The sequence below is a fragment of the Phyllostomus hastatus genome, unplaced genomic scaffold (genome assembly GCF_019186645.2).
Source record: "Phyllostomus hastatus isolate PE091 unplaced genomic scaffold, TTU_PhHast_1.1 phas_contig_98, whole genome shotgun sequence".
Taxonomy (NCBI): Eukaryota; Metazoa; Chordata; class Mammalia; order Chiroptera; family Phyllostomidae; genus Phyllostomus; species Phyllostomus hastatus.
The window spans coordinates 3125365-3145445 of record NW_025333999.1 but is presented as its reverse complement, the minus strand read 5'-3'; the positions used below and the strand labels follow the sequence as shown (position 1 = coordinate 3145445).

Genomic DNA, 20081 nt, shown 5'->3' with positions numbered 1-20081 from the left:
AAACATCCTCTCTTCCACTGGCAGGGAGTGACTTCTCTGATCCAGCATCTTGGGACACTCACTGAAGCATCCTCAGGGACAGGGTTTAGCTGACACAGTTACATACCAGATGCTGAAGGGGCAGCCAGGGAAAGCTAGACCCTGAGTCCTATTTGCAAGGGGAGCACCTAAAACACATAATTTGTGGAATTCCTCCCTGCTTCTCCCCCACCTCAGCTACTCCTTCCCCATGGGTCTCTCTCTCAAACCCTTTGCGAGAAACGGATGCTCCAGTAAGCCTAGGGCTTCCCAGTCTGGGTGAGCTCAGGCAAGGACATCCCTTTTCCAAGTCTCAGTTTCTTCATCTGAGAAATGGAGACCACCATCCCCAATTTGCAGCTCTGTTGGAAGGCTTAAACATGGTGCTATATCTGAACAGCTACAGCAGCCCACTATTATTATTGTTTCTGTTGTCACTGTGGCAGGCTCTGGTTTCCCAAGACCATAGCTTTCTAACAGAAATTACAATGCAAGTTGCACGTGTAATTTTAAATGTCCTGATACACATAGAATGGAACAGAACAGCATGGAATGGAATGGAATGGCATAGAATTATACAATATGAGACAGGTGGAGTTAATTTTAATAATGTATTTCACTTAACCCAAATTTATCTAAAATATCATTTCTACATCTCATCAATATAAAAAAATTAATGAGAAACTTTACCTTGTTTTACCTGCTAAGTCTTCAAAACACACTCTGTGTTTTACAGCACAGCCCAATTCCTGCCAGCCCCATTTCAAGGATTCAAAGGCCACTTATGGCCACTAGTGACCACATGGGACAGTGCAGGTAAGAGGGAGTTTACTGAATTGTGGGTTGGGGACTGTCCAGGAAATGCCACTGTGAAACTGGAAATTCCTGGAAGGTAAAAGCCAGTGTTTCCATATGAAGAGGGGCAGCAATTAGACCACTTAGGGGGCAGTTTGGATTTTTCCTGTTCTGTGGATCATTTCAACAGAATGACAGCAAAGCATGAGTGGTCCCCTTGAGGAGTTACACATGGACTGCTGTATGTGATACAGTGGTGCACCAATTAGCCTCTTGGGGCTCACGGTAGAGGAGAGAAAGACATTAAACAATTGCTGACATAAAGAAATGTAATGATAATGGAGTCAGGTGTGGCGAAGGGAAACAGCATTTTTGAGGACAAGGGGCCCGAGATTGGATAAAGACCGTGACCTATCCTCAGGCCAAAGATATGGCCTGGAAAAGCTGGGTCAGAACAAATAACCAGAGGTAGTCATACTTGACATGTATTACATCGAACCTTACGAAACTGCCGTTTTAATAGGTGATAAGTGGTCGAAAATCAGCAGTTTCACATGACTCAGTGACATATTTAGGGCATAGAACGGATTGGGACTTCCTACCTTGGGGCTCAAGGATGGGCTTGAATTGGGCTCTATTTCTAGAGAGGAGGTCCGCAGCCCCTAAGAGGGCTACCAAGGGGCCAGTGACCCCCACCTCCGAAAGCACCAAAACGACCGGGCCAACAGAGGCTGAGAGTTTCTCGAGTCTCACAACCCAGAGGAAAGAGGGGCAGAGCTGCTGCTGGGGTTCCCGCCGCTCTGTCTCGCTCTCTGGCCGAGCCATGTTGATTGTCCCCTCGCCACTCCCGGAAGCGACCCTCAGTAAACAAAGCCGTGTGTGGGCGCAGCTCCAGCTGCCCCGGACGCCCTGTCCAGCCCGAGGGGGGCGGGGGAGGAATGTTGTGAATGAACCCAAGGCCCGCCCCGAAACTCTGCATAAGGATTGAGCCGCGGGGCGGGGGGGTGTCCTCCCACTCTGATTGGCTTCGGCGCCCACTGATTGACAGCGCCGCTCGCTGAACGTTCTTATTGGGCCTCTCCGAAAAGACAGGCTACGCATATAACGAATGAGCAGCGACAACTTGAAGACCGTCTTGCAGTGCCGCCAATGGCAAAGGAGGGCCTCGGAGGCCGACGGGGGGGGCCAATAGGGACGGGCGGCGGGGGAGGTACGAGGCGGAGGATAAAGCGGCGGTCGAAGCAGCTTCATTGTTGTGAAGAGTCTTAAAGGGGCCGCAACACCCGGCTGGCCCGGCTCGGGGCCGGGTGGGAGCGGCAAGGGTCCGGGGCCGTCCCTGCGTGAAGGAAGGACGGGAAGGCGGGTAGGCGTCACGGGAGCCAGCGAAGTGGAGCGGGCATCGGACCGAACCCCTCCGACAGGCCCCGCCCCGGCCCCAGACGGATGGACCCCCCCGCGGCCAAGCGGAGCCGGGGTTGCCCGGTGGAACCGGAGGAGCGCGATGCCGGGGCCGGGGCCAAGCGTGGACGGGGACGGCCCGAGGCGCTACTGGACCTCAGCGCCAAGAGAGTAGCCGAGAGCTGGGCCTTCGAGCAGGTGACTGAATGGGAGAGGGGGAGGAACGGACCCCTAGCCTCTTACCGGATAGGCCTTCTCATCCCCGCCCCCCGCCCATCCCCCAGCCTCCGAACTGCCGTCATCAGAGAGAAATCTTCTCAAAGATCCTTAACCCTGCCCCGAGGCACCCTCTTATCCTCCCATTGCACTCCTTTAAGCCTCAGAACCCACCCTCATCCCTTCCCAGCAACCCCGCCCTCCAGCCGACAAGATCTAGAGCTGCCCCCAGCGCCCTACATCCCAACTCTTGACACTTCCTTGTCTCCTCCCCATGGTCCTCTCACAACTGGATACCCCTCTCATCCCCCATTAGGGTACCCCATTCAATCCTCACTCTCTCTAACTCCTCCTACAAGCTACCACCATTTGGGTCACCCCAGAGCAGAGCTCCTAGAGACCCACACTCCCCTATTCCAGATCTCTGCTCTATATCCCCTGTTGAGGATTCCCCATTTCTATAGATCTTAGCCTAAGAAACCCCTTTATGTTCCCTCAGCCTCCAGAACACATGCCCCATGGGGAGTCCCACTTTCCTCCATGCCCTTCCCTGAGGCCCTGTCCCCCACTCCCACCACCAGTACTTCTAGGACCATCTCCCATCTGGGGCTGTCCAGCCCCTCCTGATGGACTGTAGGGATTTCTCCAGTTTCAGATTCCTTCCCCTAGGCCCCCACCTTCCTCTCTGCTCCACCCCATGCATCCCAGTTCTTCCAGAAGTGGGCAGCAGGGTTGGGGTCTGTGTTGGGCTGGCACCTGAACAGGTATACCTGGAACCCTGCCTCTGTGGCTTTTGAGCCTTCTGACCTGATGCCCCAGGGCTGGAGACCTGGATGTCCCCTTTTCCAGCCTCAGTGTGGGTACCTTAGGAGCTGGAGATGTGGCCGGGACCTGACCAAACCTATGAGCTCCCACAGGCTCTGCCCGGCTTGTGGGGGGTGGGGGGACATTGTTTGCCTGGCCTCTCCAGAGTTAGGAAGCCTGCTGGGACTCGGGTCTGGGCCAAGTGTGGATGGAGAAGGCTCTGATTCACGGCCTGGAAAATCCCTCCTTAGTCATCTGCCAACTGTTCCCAAGGCCTGGGTCAGTCACTGGCCCTCCCACTTCCCGCTAAAACCCAGAATTGGGGGTTCTGGAGGGTCCCTGCCCCTTCACTATGTGTGAGATGCCCAGAATCATCCTAAAAATATCTCCGTAACTCCCATGTACCTGCCCTGGCCAGGCTAGGCACTAGAAAATTCTTGCCCCATAGAAGCTCACAGAATCTTCTGCAACCCTTTGGGAGTTGTGGTTTTCCTTCCCACTCTGAGGAAACTGGGGCACAGAGAGGTTGAGAAACTTGCCCAAGGTCACCCAGCAAGTAGCAAGCCCGCTTGGAACGCAGGCTCAACCAGCTCAGTTCATTGCTCAGAGCCCTTAGGGGTGGCTAGGACACCCCTCCCTTCCTGGGGGCCCTCGGAGGCTGGGAACAGTCTGTGAAGAGAGTTGGAGCTCACCAGCTCTGGGACCCTGAACAAGTGAATTCCTGCCACTTCTGAGCCTAAAATTCTCCAGGCTGTAGAATGTGATTAGTGTCATTGGGATTTTGCTGTGAAAATTAAGGGAAATTGAATATATGAAGCATTTATCATAGTATAGGCTGAGAAAATGCAGGCCTGGTCACTATTCTTATCACTTTTATCTTCCTTTTTCTTTCCTCCTCAAAGCCTGGGAGGCAGGACAACCCTGGAACCTGACATCCAAGGGGAAAGCTGCAGAAAGTTCTAAAACACTTAACTCTGGGCCAAGTGTTACTACAAGCAATTCATGTAGATTAATGCATATTTAATCCTCATGATACGCAGGTAGCGAGTACTGCTATCATCCTCATCACTCTTGAGAAAACTGAGGCTCAGAGAGGCATAGTGATTTGCCCATGGTCCTACAGCTTGTAAGTGGGCAAAGCCAGGACTCAAGCTAGGGATTCTAACCCACCCGCCCTTCCTTCAGGTCGAGGAGCGGTTCTCCCGGGTGCCAGAGCCGGTCCAAAAGCGCATTGTCTTCTGGTCGTTTCCACGCAGCGAACGGGAAATATGTATGTACTCATCACTGGGCTACCAGCCCCCGGAGGGCGAGCACGATGCCCGGGTGCCCTTCACCCGAGGGCTGCACCTGCTGCAGAGTGGGGCCGTAGACCGCGTGCTCCAAGTCGGTGAGTCCCCTGCCAGGGAGGCTGGGAGACCCACAGAAGGCTTGAAGGAGGAAGAATTGGAGGGAAGCCTGGGCCAGGGGGAGGTTCCAGGTCTCTGAGGAAGGTTTGACGAGATATCGTGAACTACAGAGTAGGAATCTGCCTAGACCTCGGGCAGCAGGCTCAGATGAGAGGTGAGGTGAGGGGGAAGGATGTTGTACCAGTTCAGACAGCTTAGTTGGAGGGTGAGGAAGAGGTAGTGAGTGGGAGGAGGGCAGGACTGAGGCAGCATGGAGAAGAATTTGTAAAATGGAAGTGAGAGGAAGTTCCATACCTTGAATGGAGAGACCCAGTGCACTGGGACTGAGCCAGAGGCAAGAATGATATCAGACCTCAGACAGACTTAGGTGGAGGTTGGGATTAGACCTAAAGCAACAAGGCTTAGGTGGGAGTCTAGGGTAGACGTTTAGGGTCAGCTGTGAGTGGTAGTCTTGTACCTCAAGTAGTGGGGTTCAGGGGAGGGGAGAGGAGGGGTACAGTTTAGAGCTAAAAGTAAAAGATGATTCTAGACTTCAGGCATGGGGGCTCAGAAGGGAACCAATAGAGGTTGAGCCAGAAAACAGGTGAGCCCTGGAACACCACCTCTCCATGGGGGCAGGTCATGTCTCCCAGCTAGAGGCAGGGGTTTGGCCAAGATGACCCTCCCTGAACCCTGTCAGCCTGGGGGCCCCCTTGCCTGGACATGGCCCAGCTGGCTGCAGGCTCGGCCACATCCAGCCGGTATGAGGAAGCTACCGTCTCCGTGCATGACGCAGCCAGGGCCGGCTGGGGCCTGAGCTGCCCAACCAGTCTGATGAGCCTGGCATCTGCTCCCCGGGGTCCAGGGAGGGGCAGGGGTGATGAGGTGACCTGGTCTGCCACAGCAGCCCCTCACCCCCAAGTGTCACAGGCCTTTGGCATCTTTTTATGTATAGGTAAACTTTAAAAATTTTTTTCATGTGTTGATTTTAGAGAGAGGAAGGGGAGGAGGGAGAGATAAACATCAATTTGTTGTTCCACTTATTTATGCATTCATTGGTTGATTTTTGTATGTGCCCTGACTGGAGATCAAATCCATAACCTTGGCGTATCAGGACGGCACTCTAACCAACTGAGCTACCCAGCCATGGCGGCCTTTGACATCTTCCCAGAAAGTTATAGCACATCTGGACCCCGGGCCATATCCATAGTAACCCAAGGACTGAGAAAACCATCTCCAGTATCATCGCTATAGTAATCTTTATACTTGCATTTATTTAGGAGTTACTGTTTGGCAACAGTGTTCTAACCCCATTGCCAACTATTAAGTCATTTAAACCATATATTTATAATATATGGAGGAGGATGTTACTGTTTATACTCATTTGACAGATGAAGAAACAGGCACTGAGAGGTTAAGTGACTTGCTCTAGGTTACTCAGCTGGCATTTGTACCCAGTCTTGCTGTGTGCTGTGGATCAGCACCCCCATCCCTGGGGTGGCACGTGGTGATAGTTTGGTTTTTGTTTTAGGGTTCCACCTGAGCGGTAACATCCGGGAACCCGGGGGCCCTGGGGAGCCTGAGCGCCTCTACCACGTCTCCATCAGCTTTGACCGCTGTAAGATCACGTCCGTGAGCTGTGGCTGTGACAATCGCGACCTCTTCTACTGTGCCCACGTGGTGGCCCTGTCACTGTACCGAATCCGGCATGCCCGTCAGGTGGAGCTGAGACTGCCCATCTCTGAAACGCTCTCCCAGATGAACCGAGACCAGCTGCAGAAGTTCGTACAGTATCTCATCAGTGCCCACCACACCGAGGTGCTGCCCACTGCCCAGCGTTTGGCCGACGAGATCCTCCTGCTGGGCTCTGAGATCAACCTGGTGCACGGTAAGGGCACCTCGGGGTCTGCTGGCGGAGGAGGCCTCGGCCCACAGCCATCTCACTTGCCATGTGACAGGAATTCATCACAGAATCCTCAGGTCCCCTTAATCCATGAGCAGGGGTAGGGGGAGTACTGTTGCCTGAGGTCAAGGCCATATACCTACTAGGCGGCAGATTCAGGATTTGATGTGGTCCTGGTCAGATTAATGGGGGAAAGCAGCCAATGGGGAGATTGAGAGTTGAGGGAACAAACGGGAGGTCAGAGCCCAGGGTGGGGATGTCCCAAGATCACAGAAACAGGCCTGGATGTGGGTGGGTGAAGGACATGAGGGTATGTGGGTGTCAGGTGTGGAGTGCTGGTGGGAGATAGACCAGGGGGTGTTATGAGTGAGCTCTAGGAGCATTTGGAGCCTCGAAGGGCTGTGTTGTCCATTATAATGGTGGGGAGGATGGAGCAGGCTGAAGGGTAGACAGATGGATGATAAGTAGGTGGAGATGTGGATGGATAATTGAGGGTAGGGGTGGGTGGATGCAGAAGGTATTCATGACGAAGAGTTGGGGTGAACAGACAGTGTGGAAAAGCAGGTGGGGTGGGTAAGTGGGTGAATGTTAATTGAGACAGTAGGCGAATGGGGAATTGGTTGGTGATAACTGGGGGCTGTGTTGGGTGGGATGGTCTTTGAGGGGGTTGAGGTACACTGATGGTGGTGGACAGGTGAGGTTGGTGGACAACTGGAAGGACCAGTGGGTGTCTGCAGTGGGGGTGAGTTAATGGGTACATGGAGTGTTCATACGTGTGGGCTTACACGGTGGATGGATCAAGTGGGTGTAGGAGAGGTGGATGGACTAATGGGGTGTGGACGTTTGGGGAGATACTTACGAATGGATGGGTTGATAAGAGAAGGATAGATATAAAATTGGGGTTCACTGAATGGTTGAACAGTTGGAAAGACAAATAGGGGTAAGCAGCTGGATGTGTGCACCAATGAATGAGCTGGGCATAGAAAGGTAAGCAAGTAGAAGTCATGGGTGGGGAAGATGCGGGACTGACAGGGTCGGTAGGTGTGCTAAAGGTTATGGCTGTATGGATGGATAGATGCGTGGCGTGGCGTGAGGGGGTGTAGAGACAGGTGAGTGGTTTGGATGGATGAGTGGATGATGTTTTGGATGGATGAGTGGATGAGTAGAAGGGTAGGTGATGTTTCAGGCAGGATCGATCGTCATCCCACCCAAATGGATGAATGGATAGGGGGAATGGGTAAGTGGTATTTTGGGTAAGATGGATACATGGATGGATAAATAGGTAGGTAGCATTTTGGGTGAGATGGATGAATGGAAGGGTGGGCAGATTGTGGGTGGTGTTTCAGATAAGATGAATGAATAAATAAATGAATAAATGAGCTAATGACATTGTGGGTGGGATGGATGGATGGATGGACGGACGGCAAATGGAATTTTGGGTTGGGTTGGGTGGTTTGGAGGGCTGAACGATGGCAGGTGCAGAGGCCCTCTCGCCCCAACCCAGCCTCAGCTTCCCTTCTCATCCGGCAGGTGCCCCCGACCCCACGGCGGGTGCAGGCATTGAGGACGCCAACTGCTGGCACCTAGATGAGGAGCAGATCCAAGAGCAGGTGAAGCAGCTGCTTTCCAACGGTGGCTACTACGGCGCCAGCCAGCAGCTGCGCTCCATGTTCTGCAAGGTGCTGCGTGGGCACAGTGTGCAAAGCGGGGCTGCAGTGGGGCTGGAAGACACTGGTGTCAGGGCCCCGCCCCTTCCTCACCAACCTGTCCCCTTGCAGGTGCGGGAGATGCTGCGAATGCGGGACTCCAACGGGGCACGCATGCTGATCCTAATGACTGAGCAGTTTCTGCAGGACCCGCGCCTGGCCCTGTGGCGGCAGCAGGGAGCTGGCATGACAGACAAGTGCCGGCAGCTGTGGGACGAGCTGGGTAAGGCCCAGACCTGGAGAGGGGCAGGCACCAGGGCTTTGGCATTAGGTCTTGCCCTGCCCTGAGAATTGGGGTCCAGCCCGAGTCCTTCCTCCACTCACTAGCACCTCCAATGTACGAGGCACTCACTGTACTGATTGCTAGAGTTACAGCAGGAAATGTTAACTACCTGCCCTCAGGAAGCTGACACCTGGTAGGGAAGACAGATGAGAAAATGGAGCAGGGGTCAATACCCCTTTTCCATAAGGACCAGATAGTTAATAGTTTGGTCTCTGTCACAACTCCTCAGGTTTTTTGTTTGTTTGTTTTAGGTTTATTTATTTTTAAAGAGGGGGAAGGGAGGGAGAAAAAGAGGGAGGGAGAAAGAGAGGGAGAGGAACATCGATTGGCTGCCTCTCACACACTTCCCAATCAGGGACCTGGCCTGAAACCCAGGCATGTGCCCTGACCAGGAATCGAACCGGTGACCCTTCAGTTCACCAGCCAGCGCTCAGTCCACTGAGCCACACCAGCCAGGGCGTGACTCCTCTGTTTTGACTTGCAGTAGAAAAGCAGCCATAAATACATGTAACTGAATGGATGTGGCAGAATTCCCATAAAATTGTATTTACAGGCACTACTTATTTATTCAAATGTCACAATTTTCACAAGTCATAAAATATTCTTTTGATTTTTCCCACCCACCATTTAAAAATGTGAGAACAGGCCCTGGCTGGCATAGCTCAGTGGATTGAGCGTGGGCTGCGAACCAAAGTGTCACAGGTTTGATTTTCAGTCAGGGTACATGCCTGGGTTGCAGGCCATGACCCCTAGCAACCACACATTGATGTTTCTCTCTCTCTCTCTCCATCTCCCTCCCTTCCCTCTCTAAAAATAAATAAACAAAATCTATTTTAAAAAAAGGGAAAAATGTGAGAACAAATCTCATCTCGTAGGCTGTTGAAAAACAGGTGGCAGGCTGGATTTTCTCTGGGGGCAGTTGTGTGATAAATGGTGATAGACACTGTAGGGGGGAGAAACGGTGAAAGGAGCCTAGAGGCCTGGGTTTGAATCCTTCTTTCAACTTCTAACCTGTGTAACCTTGAGACAGTGACTTTGCCTCTCTGTGCCTCAGTTTTCTTACCTGTGAAGTGAAGAGACATTAGTAGCAACCTCAGAGGCCAGAGGTGAGGGTGTAGGCGCTTCATAAATGTGTGCTGCTGCTGTTGGCATGAATGTTGAACCTCCCCATGGCCACATTCACTGTCTTCCCTCCCCAGGGGCCCTGTGGGTCTGTGTAGTCCTGAGCCCCCACTGTAAACCAGAGGAACGGGCCAGCTGGCTCCAGCTGCTCGGCAAGTGGGACAAGCTGGATGTGTGCCCACTGGAAGAAGGCAACTACGCTTTCAATGGACCAAGCCTGCAGCCCACCACGGCCCTCAGCCCAGGTAGGAAAGGGGTCCCTGCCATTACCCCAAAACCATTTCCTCCTCATCACAGGGCTCTGGGGGAGAGGAGAGGGGCCCCAGCTGCTGCCTGTCCTCACCAGGAGGGAGTGAGTGCCCAGGCAGGAAAGTGGGCAGCCCAAGGGACAGTGAAGTGAAATGCTTAAGAACCCTGTAGTTCCGGGCTGGTCTCCCACTTAGCCTCCTCCCGGCAATGGAGGCAGAAGTAGGGAGAACAGAGGGAAAAGGAAAGAAAGCTATTGAGACGAGAGAGGCAGAAATAGAAGGGAAGAGACAGCAAGAGAGAGAGAATAAGGGTGGATGGGGAGAGAGATGAAGAAAAAAAGGGGAATGGAATGTGGGGGGGAGAAAGATGGACAGAGAGACAGTTGTTCAGCCTCCGTGTCCAACACTCAGGCACACGTTCACACGTGCGCGTTTGAAAGGCTGCTGTAAGGGTTTGAGATGATGCAGGTCCGTCGATGCACCCAGAGGCTAGCCCTAAGCTGGTGCTCAGTGCAGGACACTGGCCGAGGCCCGGCTGCTAGGCCATGTTGGACTCCTCTCCCACAGGCCCAGAGGAGGAGGAGGAGGTGGTGGTGGCTGCAGGTTCCCGCCACACCGTGTTTGGCCGCGCCCTGCAGGCTGGGTCACTGCAATGGAGTGACACCCACCTGCAGAGGATCCTGGCCAGCGACTGCTATGGTCCCAGCCTCACAGGCCACATGGGCAGCGACAAGCCAACCTTTGACCCCCAGGGCCGCCCCCTCTGGCTGGGGGAGCCATTCCCCACCGCTTGCGCCCGTGTGGACACACTGCGTGCCCATGGATACCCCCGCCAGGCCCTGCGGCTGGCAGGAGCCATAGTCAACACACTCCGGCTACAGCGGCGGCATCAGCTTGAGAGCTACAAGCAGCAGAAAAAAGGTGGGTACCAATATTATCACCAGGTCCTGGGAGGCTTCCGGCACAGATGCCGACTAATGCGGGCTGTGGCAACCTCTGGGGTCTCTGGAAATCCAAGGGGTCTGTGGGCCCCACCAGGAAAACCAAGGTGTGTTGAGCATAAAGGAATTTAATACAGGGAGTTGAGGGCTCACAAAACCACTACAAAGGCTGCAGGACTGAAAGTCAGGGGAGCTGCTGCTTGAGTTCAAGGACTTGAACTTGAGAAGCAGAGTAAGCCCAGCAGCCTACAGCCTCAGTGCGGGGAGATGGGGGTCAGTCCCCAAGAGGACACCCAGAAGCTGCTGGTTGGGCTTGAGAGAGGAGGGTGCCATTATGGGTTATGAGGAGGGAATGACACTGGTTGGAGGTTTTAGAAAGCACCCAGTTCCCACCCAGTGTCCTGTCAGGCCTAGAAGTGGCTATGGGATAGGAGCCAGGGGACTGTAAAGGTGAGAGCTGCTGCAAAGCTCAAGGGGCAGAGATGACCCCAGGTGGGCAGATGGTGGGCAGGCACTGGGAGGCTAGGCTCAGGGAGAGGATCAGGGAGAGGAAGTCCCCTCAGGGGCTTAGGAGGATGGGCTGGTGTTGAGCCCCACTTCTGGCCTGCAGAGCTGCTACAGAAAGGCTCCACCTGCATCACCAACACGGAAGGATGGGTGGGCCACCCCCTGGACCCCATTGGCTGCCTATGCAGGGCACTCCTGGAGGCCTGTCGCCTGGAGGAAGAGACCCTTGCCCTTTATCCAGGTACCTACACTGAGGACCCCTGGAGGAGGTGGGGCAATCCGTACCTCCTTGGCCAAACCCCATGGCTCAGTACCCCTAGAAAGTAAGATTACACCTTTACCCTTGCCCTCCCCACCCCCCTTCCCCCAGTGCTAGGAGCCCACCTGCTGCTTGAAGATGGCTCCCACTCCCTGATCAGTAGTAGGAGCAGCTGGACTCCTCCTACACCACACACCCCGTCTCCACGTCTGGGGTCAAGGGCCATTAGGGTCCCAGAAAAGGGGGTCCACCTCCAGCATCTTTGGTGCCGGTTTCCCACAGACTCAGGTCCTGAGAAGCGGAAGGTGGCCTACCAGCACGTGCAGGTGCCCGGGAGCTCTGGGGAGTCCTACTTGGCACTGGCGCTGGAGGTGGCACTGCTGGGCTTGGGACAGCAGCGGGCCCTGCCCGAGGGTCTGTATGCCCAGGACAAGGTGGTGCGCAATGAGGAGCAACTGTTGGCTCTGCTAGAGGAGGTGGAGCTGGACGAGCGGCTGGTTCAAGTGCTGCGCAAGCAGTCTGGGCTACTTCTGGATGGTGAGGCCCCGCCCCTAGGCCTGGCTGTTCCCACCACCCCTAGGCCTGGCCATTCCCAAAGTTAGGGTCCTAACCCTGCCTGAGCAGGTCAGGTTGCCAGTTGGATGGGAAGGCTACACCCCTAATCCAGTCTTCTGGTCCTTAGCATTTCCTAAAAGGTGAGATCCAGTCCTTGGTCTCGCCCCCTAGCAGTTCTGGCAGCCAATAACTGCTGGGATTGGTGAGGCCCCGCCCACTGCCCACCTTGGAGCCAATGAACCTAGTTGCTGATGCCCCTCTGGACTTGAAGTGGCTCTGCCTGTGGTCCTGCCTTATAAGACTCTGTCCCCCCTCCCCCCAGTGCAATGAGGCTCTAGCTTGTCCCTGCCCCTGCTCAGGTGCAGCTGCACCTCACCGTCTGTCCTCAAGCTACATACGAGTCCTGCCTCCTTGCCCAGGGTTGCCCAGGGTTTCATCTTTTCGGATTTTCCAGGGCTTTTTCTGTCTCCTCCCTGTGCCCCCATGGCCCCAGGACCTCTCCAGCCCCTAGTTCCAGCCACTGTATCCTGGGATCTGCTCATCCCCTACTCAGTCTGGGGAGATATGCAGATGTGAGCTCACACCTGGGAGCTGAGCTCAGGCTGCCTCTGCAGGGGGTCCCTTCAGTGGCTTCGGAGAGGTGCTGTTCCGGGAGAGTGTGCCAATGCATACCTGTGCTCGCTACCTGTTCACCGCACTGCTACCCCATGACCCGAACCTGGCCTACCGCCTTGCACTGCGAGCCATGAGGTAAGGACAGGCAGGTGGCTAGGGACTTTGTGCAGAGGTCCAGGCAGGGTTGGGGAACGGGAGGTGCACTCAAAGTCCCATCCTCGGGCCTGAACACACTCATTATTTCAGTCTCCCTCATGCTGGCATCCAGGCTGCCCTGTGCTCTTGACTATTAAACATAAGTGTATAATATCTTGAATTTGAGAGACAATCACATGGCACAGAAATCAAGAGTACTTTTCTAGGCCACCGTGTTCCAACATACCTAAATCTCTCTGGAGGCAAGCAGTGTTCCCACTTTCTAATCAAGAGTCAAGATTTCTGTAAACCCATAATCTGGAAATTGAAGTTGTCCTTCATTTACACCAGTGATATATTCCGTACCTACTCTTTTCCCCTTGTTTCCACTGAGCATTGTATCTTAAAGACTTGGTTGTATCATGCAGCATGTGAACCACTGTAGGGACACACCATAAAAGATGCATCTGGTTCTGGCTGGGTAGCTCACTTGCTTAGAGTGTCATCCTGATACTCCAAGGCTGTGGGTTTGATCCCTCGTCGGGGCACATACAAGAATCAACCAGTGAATACATAAATAAGTGGAATAATAAACTGATGTTTCTCTTTCCTTCCTCTCTCCAAAAAATAAATAAATAAAAAATTTTGTAAAAAGGAAGAAGGAACAACCTGGAACTGATAGACATTGACATTATGTTGAAAGAAATCAATTTAACAATGAGCTACCTTCTCATCCTCTCATACATGCACCAACAGATCACGGGAGCAGAATTTTTTTAAATTTTTTTTTAAAGATTGTTATTTATTTTTAGAGAAGGAAGGGAGGGAGAAAGAGAGAGAGAGAGAGAATCATCAATGTGTGGTTGCGGGAGGCCATGGGCTGCAACCCAGGCATGTGCCCTGACTGCGAATCGGACCCTCAGTGCTTTGGTTCACAGCCCGAGCTCAATCCACTGAGCTACGCCAGCGAGGGCAGAAGCAGAATTTTTTAAGGCCTCAGGACACAAATAATCCTGTCACCTCTATCAGCCACATGGCCTTCGGTACATAAATAAAGAATTGTTTAATCAGCCCCCAGTGGTGGACATAAACAACACTGCGATACCATCTTGCACACACGTCTTCCATTGTAACAGGTGTTCAGGCTGTGCTGCCCGGGAGGGGAGGCTCCAGCTGAGGCAGGGGGCCTCTCTCCCCTAGAAAGGATGGAGACTCAATCCTTTGCTCACAGAGGGCTTGCTTCTTCATCCCAGGCTGCCTGTACTAGAGACAGCACTTACGGCTGGAGAGCCTCACCCCAGCCCGCTGGACTCCGTCATGAGTAACCGCTTCCCCCGCTGGTTCATCCTGGGCCACCTGGAGACCCGCCAGTGCGAGCTGGCCTCCGCCATGCTGACTGCTGCCAAGGGTGAGAGGACGCCACCCTCACCCCCCCACCCCGTGTCTCTCCTTCCTCTTTTCCTTTGTTTCTTTCCCCCTTGTTTTGTCCTTTTAACACATTCCACCAGTTCTCCTGGAGCACTTATCTAGATGGGCTGGGCACTGTGGCAGGTGCTAAGGATGCCATAGTAAACAAAAGTGTCCCAAATCCTATGCCCTGTGGTGTTTCATTCTCATGGGGGGTAGACAGACAATAAAGAAGGTAAAGAGGATGATTAACTCAGTAACAGTAACAAGTACAACAGAGGAAGATAAAGCAGGTTGACATTTAAGCCAAGACATGAATATGCAGAGTCATGCCAACAGCTGGTGTCCTAGCTCAGGCTGCCATCACAAAGTACCACAGACTGGGATGGCTTACACAACAGAAATATATTTTCTCAGTTCTGGAGGCCGGAAGTCCAAGGGTTTCAGCGTGGTCAGTTCCTGGTGAGGACTCTCTCCTGGCAGACAGCCACCCAGTGTGTTCACAGGGCGGAGAAAGAGCTTTGGCCTTTCCTCTTAAGGGCATTAATCCCATCAGGGGGCCTCACCCTCTCTAAACTTGATTGCCTCCCAAATCAATCCAAACACCATCATGCTGGGAGTTAGGGTTCTAACATGTGGATTTGGGGGCACACAGTTCAGTCCATAGCATCTGAGAAGAATGTTCCAGGCAGAGGAAAGAGCCAGTGCAGAGGACCTAAGGCTAGACTGTGCCTAATGAGTTTGAAGAACAGAGAATGCTGGTGTGGCTGGAACAGAGTAATGAAGAATTGTACGATCTAGGTCAATGATGACATAGTGATAAAAAAACGAACATTTGTGTAGCTTTTGCCATGTTAAAGGCTTTACTAGTATGGCCTCTCAATGGTCCCTTGAGGTAGGTACCATTACATTAGTATTACTCATTGCTCAGATGGGGTAGCCAAGACACAGAGAGGTAAAGTGATTTACGGAGAGTCATACAGCAAGGCAGGGATTTGAACCACGCTCTTGACCTTTAGGCATCAGCAGGTTCTGAAGTTTCTTCCTCCCACTGGAAGTGTAGGAGGGCAGAGGAGAAATGGGGGTGGGAGTGCAGACAGTGTTGTGGGTCTTCACAGAATTACTGCCAGGTGCATGACCCTCCATGCTCAGGCCTGTGTGGAGGGAACCTGTGAGAACTGCCTGGTGTTCCAGCCACATGCCTCTGCCCCCTTCACCCCAGGAGACCCAAAGTGGCTGCACACAGTATTGGGCTCCATCCAGCAGAATATCCACTCTCCAGCCCTGCTCTTCAAGTTGGCACAGGATGCCTGCAAGACAGCCACCCCAGCTAATGCGCCACCAGACACCACCCTGCTGGGTATTGCCCTGGAGCTGGGCCTGCAGGTGAGGGCCCCCAGGAGGATGGGGGCAGGGAATGCTTCCTGGGGGTGGGGCCTGAATGTGAGTGGCACCTTTGAGGCCCTACCACAGAAAGGCAGAGTCTGTGAGTCCTGGAAGTGGGGGACTGAGGTTATCAGTTGGGGTGGGCCTATGAGTGAGGGACTCAGTAGCAGAGTCTGAAGGTGAGAATCTATCTCTGTGGGTGTGGTTGAGGATGAGGAGGAGAGTCAAAGAGCCTGCTGGTGAGAGGGTGGGCCACTGAGGGAGCAGAGCCCAGGGGTTCTGGGGATGGGGCCTGGGGCTGATGTACTTACCGTTAAGGACCATGGTGGGTGGTGCTGAAACTGAGCCATGACAAAGCCTACCTATAAGGATCGTTCTTGGAAGTGGGCCCTTTAAGGCAACCCAGCCTGGAGGGAGTGGTGACCATTGAGGGGCTGGGTTTGGAGGATGCTTTTGCAGGTGAGGAACTGTCTGTGGGGGTGAGGTCTGTGGTTGAAAGTCATGGGGCCTGTGGGTGAGTGGTCCAGCCACCCCCAGGGGCCAGGCTTCCTCACCAGGGCAAGGCAGAGGCCAGCATGCATGGGTGCATCCTGTAAGTGAGGAGCCAACTGCGGGGTGTGTGATGTAGAGTGGGGTGGGGCCTCAGAGCAGGGAGGGGTGGGGGAATGGCCTAGTAAAATAAGAGAATAAGGAATGGCTTGGGGCAGGCTTGTAAGGGTGGTGTGAGACCTTTCCAGGCAGAATTAGCAACAACGGGCCCTCAGGCAGAATTAGCCAAAAACAATTTACTGTGGGGGCTGGAGCCATTAGGGGGGCGTGGAGGTGGGTAGGACAAGGGCAGAGCTTCAGAGAGGATACCCTCTACTTAGGAGCTTCCAGATAGCTCCTAAGAAGGCAGGGTCTACCAGATAGGACTGAGAATGGGGCCTGAGGGGAGAAGCAAGCAAGTAAGGTGCTTATTGGGGGCGGGAGCTAAAGAAGATGGGGCTTGTGGGGCTCTACTAGGGACCAGGAGGAGAATCAGGGGACATGAAGCATGGAACTTGCTGGAGAGAAGAGACGAGTTGGCTGGTTGTCCAGAGTAAGATGCATGAGACCTCAGGATAACATCAACCAAAAAATAAAAAACAAGAAAAATATTTTTTTAAAGAACAAAAAAATAAGGAAAAAATAATTTAGAAGAATAACACCAACAATAGCAGTAAAAGTAATGGCTGATGTTAACCGAGTATTTTGAGGCAACAGGCACCGTGCAAAGAACTTTACTACATAGTTGTTTAATTCTCACAAGCTATGATGTAGATAAAATTTTTATCCCCATTTTACGGATGAGGAAAATGAGGCCCAAAAAGGTGAAGCCATTTGCCCAGAGTGTATGGCTCACGGACTCAGCCCCTAACTTCTAAATCTCCCCGGGCCCCTAAGGATCCCAACCTCCCTCCTTCAGACAGCCCAAGGTTTTGGGTGACCCCCTTCTGTCCCCCCTCCCACCCTGCAGGTGATGCGGATGACTCTGAGCACCATGACCTGGCGGCGGAGGGAGATGGTGCGCTGGCTGGTCAGCTGTGCCACGGAGATTGGTGAGATTCCCTAAGGGCACTTGCCACCCATCTCTCCATAGAACCAGGCGGGCACAAGAGAGATGTGCCCGCCTGGTTCCATGGAGAGATGGAGAGACTCTCTTGATGTGGCCTCTGTTCAGGGCTTAGCCAGGAGGGAATGTTGGGCATAGGGACTGTGCTGGACAAAAGCTGGAGGCTGGCCAGGCTCAGTGGCTTGGAGAGGGCCAGTGGCAGCAAAGTTTAGCCCCCATACACATATGCAGTTCCCACCCAGTCCTGTTTCCCACTGCTCCTTGGAAGAGTGCAGCAGGGGGCAGAGTCGAAGAGTATGTGTCCCCAGGCCTGGCTGCTGGGGATGGAGGCACTGGGGTAAGCCCATGGACATACATTCATGTGCCTGCCCGGCTTCCTGACTAGCTTTGCCCTCTCACCTTCCCCAGGTCTGCAAGCCCTAATGAACATCATGCAAAATTGGTATTCCTTATTCACACCAGTGGAGGCAGCCACCATTGTGGCAGTGACAGGCACCACCCATGCCACTCTGTTGCGGCTGCAGCTGGAGGCACCACAACGGGAGGAGCTCTGGGCATGTGCCCGCACCCTGGCCTTGCAGTGTGCCATGAAAGACCCACAGAACTGCGCCCTGCCTGCTCTCACCCTGTGTGAGAAGAACCACGCGGCCTTTGAGGCAGCCTACCAAATTGTGCTGGACGCAGCTGCCAGTGGCCTGGGCCATGCTCACCTCTTTACCATAGCCCGCTACATGGAGCACCGAGGCCTGCCATTGCGGGCCTACAAGCTGGCCACGTTGGCCCTGGCACAGCTAAGCATCGCCTTTAACCAGGACAGCCACCCTGCTGTCAATGACGTCCTCTGGGCCTGCTCCCTCAGCCACTCCTTGGGCCGGCATGAGCTTTCAGCCATTGTCCCACTTATCATCCGGAGTATCCACTGTGCCCCCATGCTCTCTGACATCTTGCGTCGCTGGACCCTCTCAGCACCCGGCCTGGGTCCCTTGGGAGCCCGCCGAGCAGCCAAGCCACTGGGCGCTGACCGGGCACCACTCTGCCAGCTCCTGGATGCTGCGGTGGCAGCCTACATCAACACCAGCCACTCCCGCCTCACGCACATCAGCCCACGGCACTATGGCGACTTCATCGAGTTCCTGGGCAAGGCCCGAGAGACCTTTCTGCTGGCGCCGGACGGGCATCTTCAGTTCTCCCAGTTCTTGGAGAACCTCAAACAGACTTACAAGGGCAAGAAGAAGCTTATGCTGTTGGTGCGGGAGCGCTTTGGCTGAGGGGTACCCAACAGGTGGTAGGCAGGGTCTCCCTTTGCTCCTGCCTCTGTGGCACCCACTCTCCATCAGGGGTCTGGACTGGAGGTACTATGGCATCTTACTGTTAAGTCAGGGGAGGATTCCAGGTGGAGCTAGGTGGTCTTGTCTGCCATCCCCCAAGCCTGGCTAGACGTGGGAATGAGGAGCTATGGCATCCTGCCACATGCGTGCCTAGGAGTGTGTAAGCGAGTGTGCGAGACTCAAGGATCAGAAGCCATACCACCACCCAGAGGCCTAGAAGGGGGTGTGTCCTTGGGTAGCTGGTATGACCCCACCTTGGGCACCCCAAAAGCAATAGGCAACCTCCCCTCCCCACTCGCAGGCCTGGCTTGGGCTCCAGGGGAGCTGGGAGGCAGAACAGTCCAGAAACCGGTCTCAAAGTCAATGTAGCAGGCCCTCCCCACGTCCCACTCTGGGTAGCCGGGGGAACTTGGTTAGGGCATCCAAATCTTTTGTACTCTTTCCTCACTGCCTCAGGGGCCCCCTCCAGGCTGTCCAGCCAGAACCAATGGCTCACCCCCACTGAAGGATTTAAAGAGGCCTCAGGCCTCAGCCACATACCTCAACCCCCATCTGGCCAGGACTCCTATTCCTGTGGATACCAGGGTACCAGGGTGGCCTGGGGCGGGGGGGCGCGGTGATTGCTGTCTCTTCCTCCCACTGGCTAGTCACTGGACATACAACTCAGGAACTGAGCCACGCTCATACTGCCCTCCAAACCTGGTGTCTTCCAAACCTGGAGACAAGTGCAGGCGAGCCACGGACCACCCCCTATCCCATATTTGGAAAGAAAGGCTGGCATCTGGGCATTTTCTGGCTCTCTGTCTCCCCCCTTGTCCTTTGTCTCCCTCCTCTACCCCTTCACCTTACTCTCCCTTTGCATATTTCTCTCCTTTTAGCCTTTCTATTTGTGTCTCTTAAGTCCCAGCTGCTATCTTTTTGGTTTCCCCACCCATCCCCATCTTTCTCCCTCTTGTAATTAAGGACAAAAGATTACATCATTTTATAACTTTTTTTCCTATTTATTGAACTGTATAATGTATTTCCTTTTTGTTTTTTAAAAGATTGAACACAGCTTTTTCTTCTTTATTTTGAGACTGAGGCTTGCACCCCCACCCCCAAACAGGGGCCCTCCATAGAAAATCTCCAGCCTTGTCTGTGGGCACAGCTTCCACCGAGGGGCAGACTGGCCATGACTGCTGGTTTCATCCAGTGTAATAGGGTCAATAATGACAGGCAGGGTGGGAAAGTCACCATGAGCAAGCCCTGGGCTGAGTGCTTTACACCTGTCATAACAGCCCTAAGGAGTCGATAGAAACCTTTCCATTTTACAGAAGACAGGACTGGGGTTCCAAAGTTTAAGGAGAGGCCACCCATTTTAGGAAGAAACGAAGTCTGACTTGGTGCCTTGCTGGAGCCACTCACGGCCCACCCATCCCAGGCTGCATGGCTCTTGAGCTGCTGAGACTAGCCACTAGGGGGTGCTCTGGCTCCAGA

General features: G+C 53.9%; 1 protein-coding gene across 1 annotated transcript; it reads left to right on the top strand.

Annotated features, from left to right (window-relative positions):
* The first annotated feature begins 1961 nt into the window (after positions 1-1961).
* Positions 1962-19673, top strand: ZSWIM4 (zinc finger SWIM-type containing 4). The gene is made up of 14 exons (XM_045853368.1): positions 1962-2409; positions 4417-4618; positions 6148-6504; positions 8050-8198; positions 8298-8448; positions 9708-9875; positions 10446-10799; positions 11430-11567; positions 11868-12122; positions 12755-12890; positions 14144-14298; positions 15520-15683; positions 17182-17263; positions 17686-19673. Exons 1-14 carry the CDS (start codon positions 2257-2259, stop codon positions 18543-18545), a joined length of 3324 nt encoding a protein of 1107 aa, XP_045709324.1. The 5' UTR covers positions 1962-2256; the 3' UTR covers positions 18546-19673.
* The last annotated feature ends 408 nt before the right edge of the window (positions 19674-20081 follow it).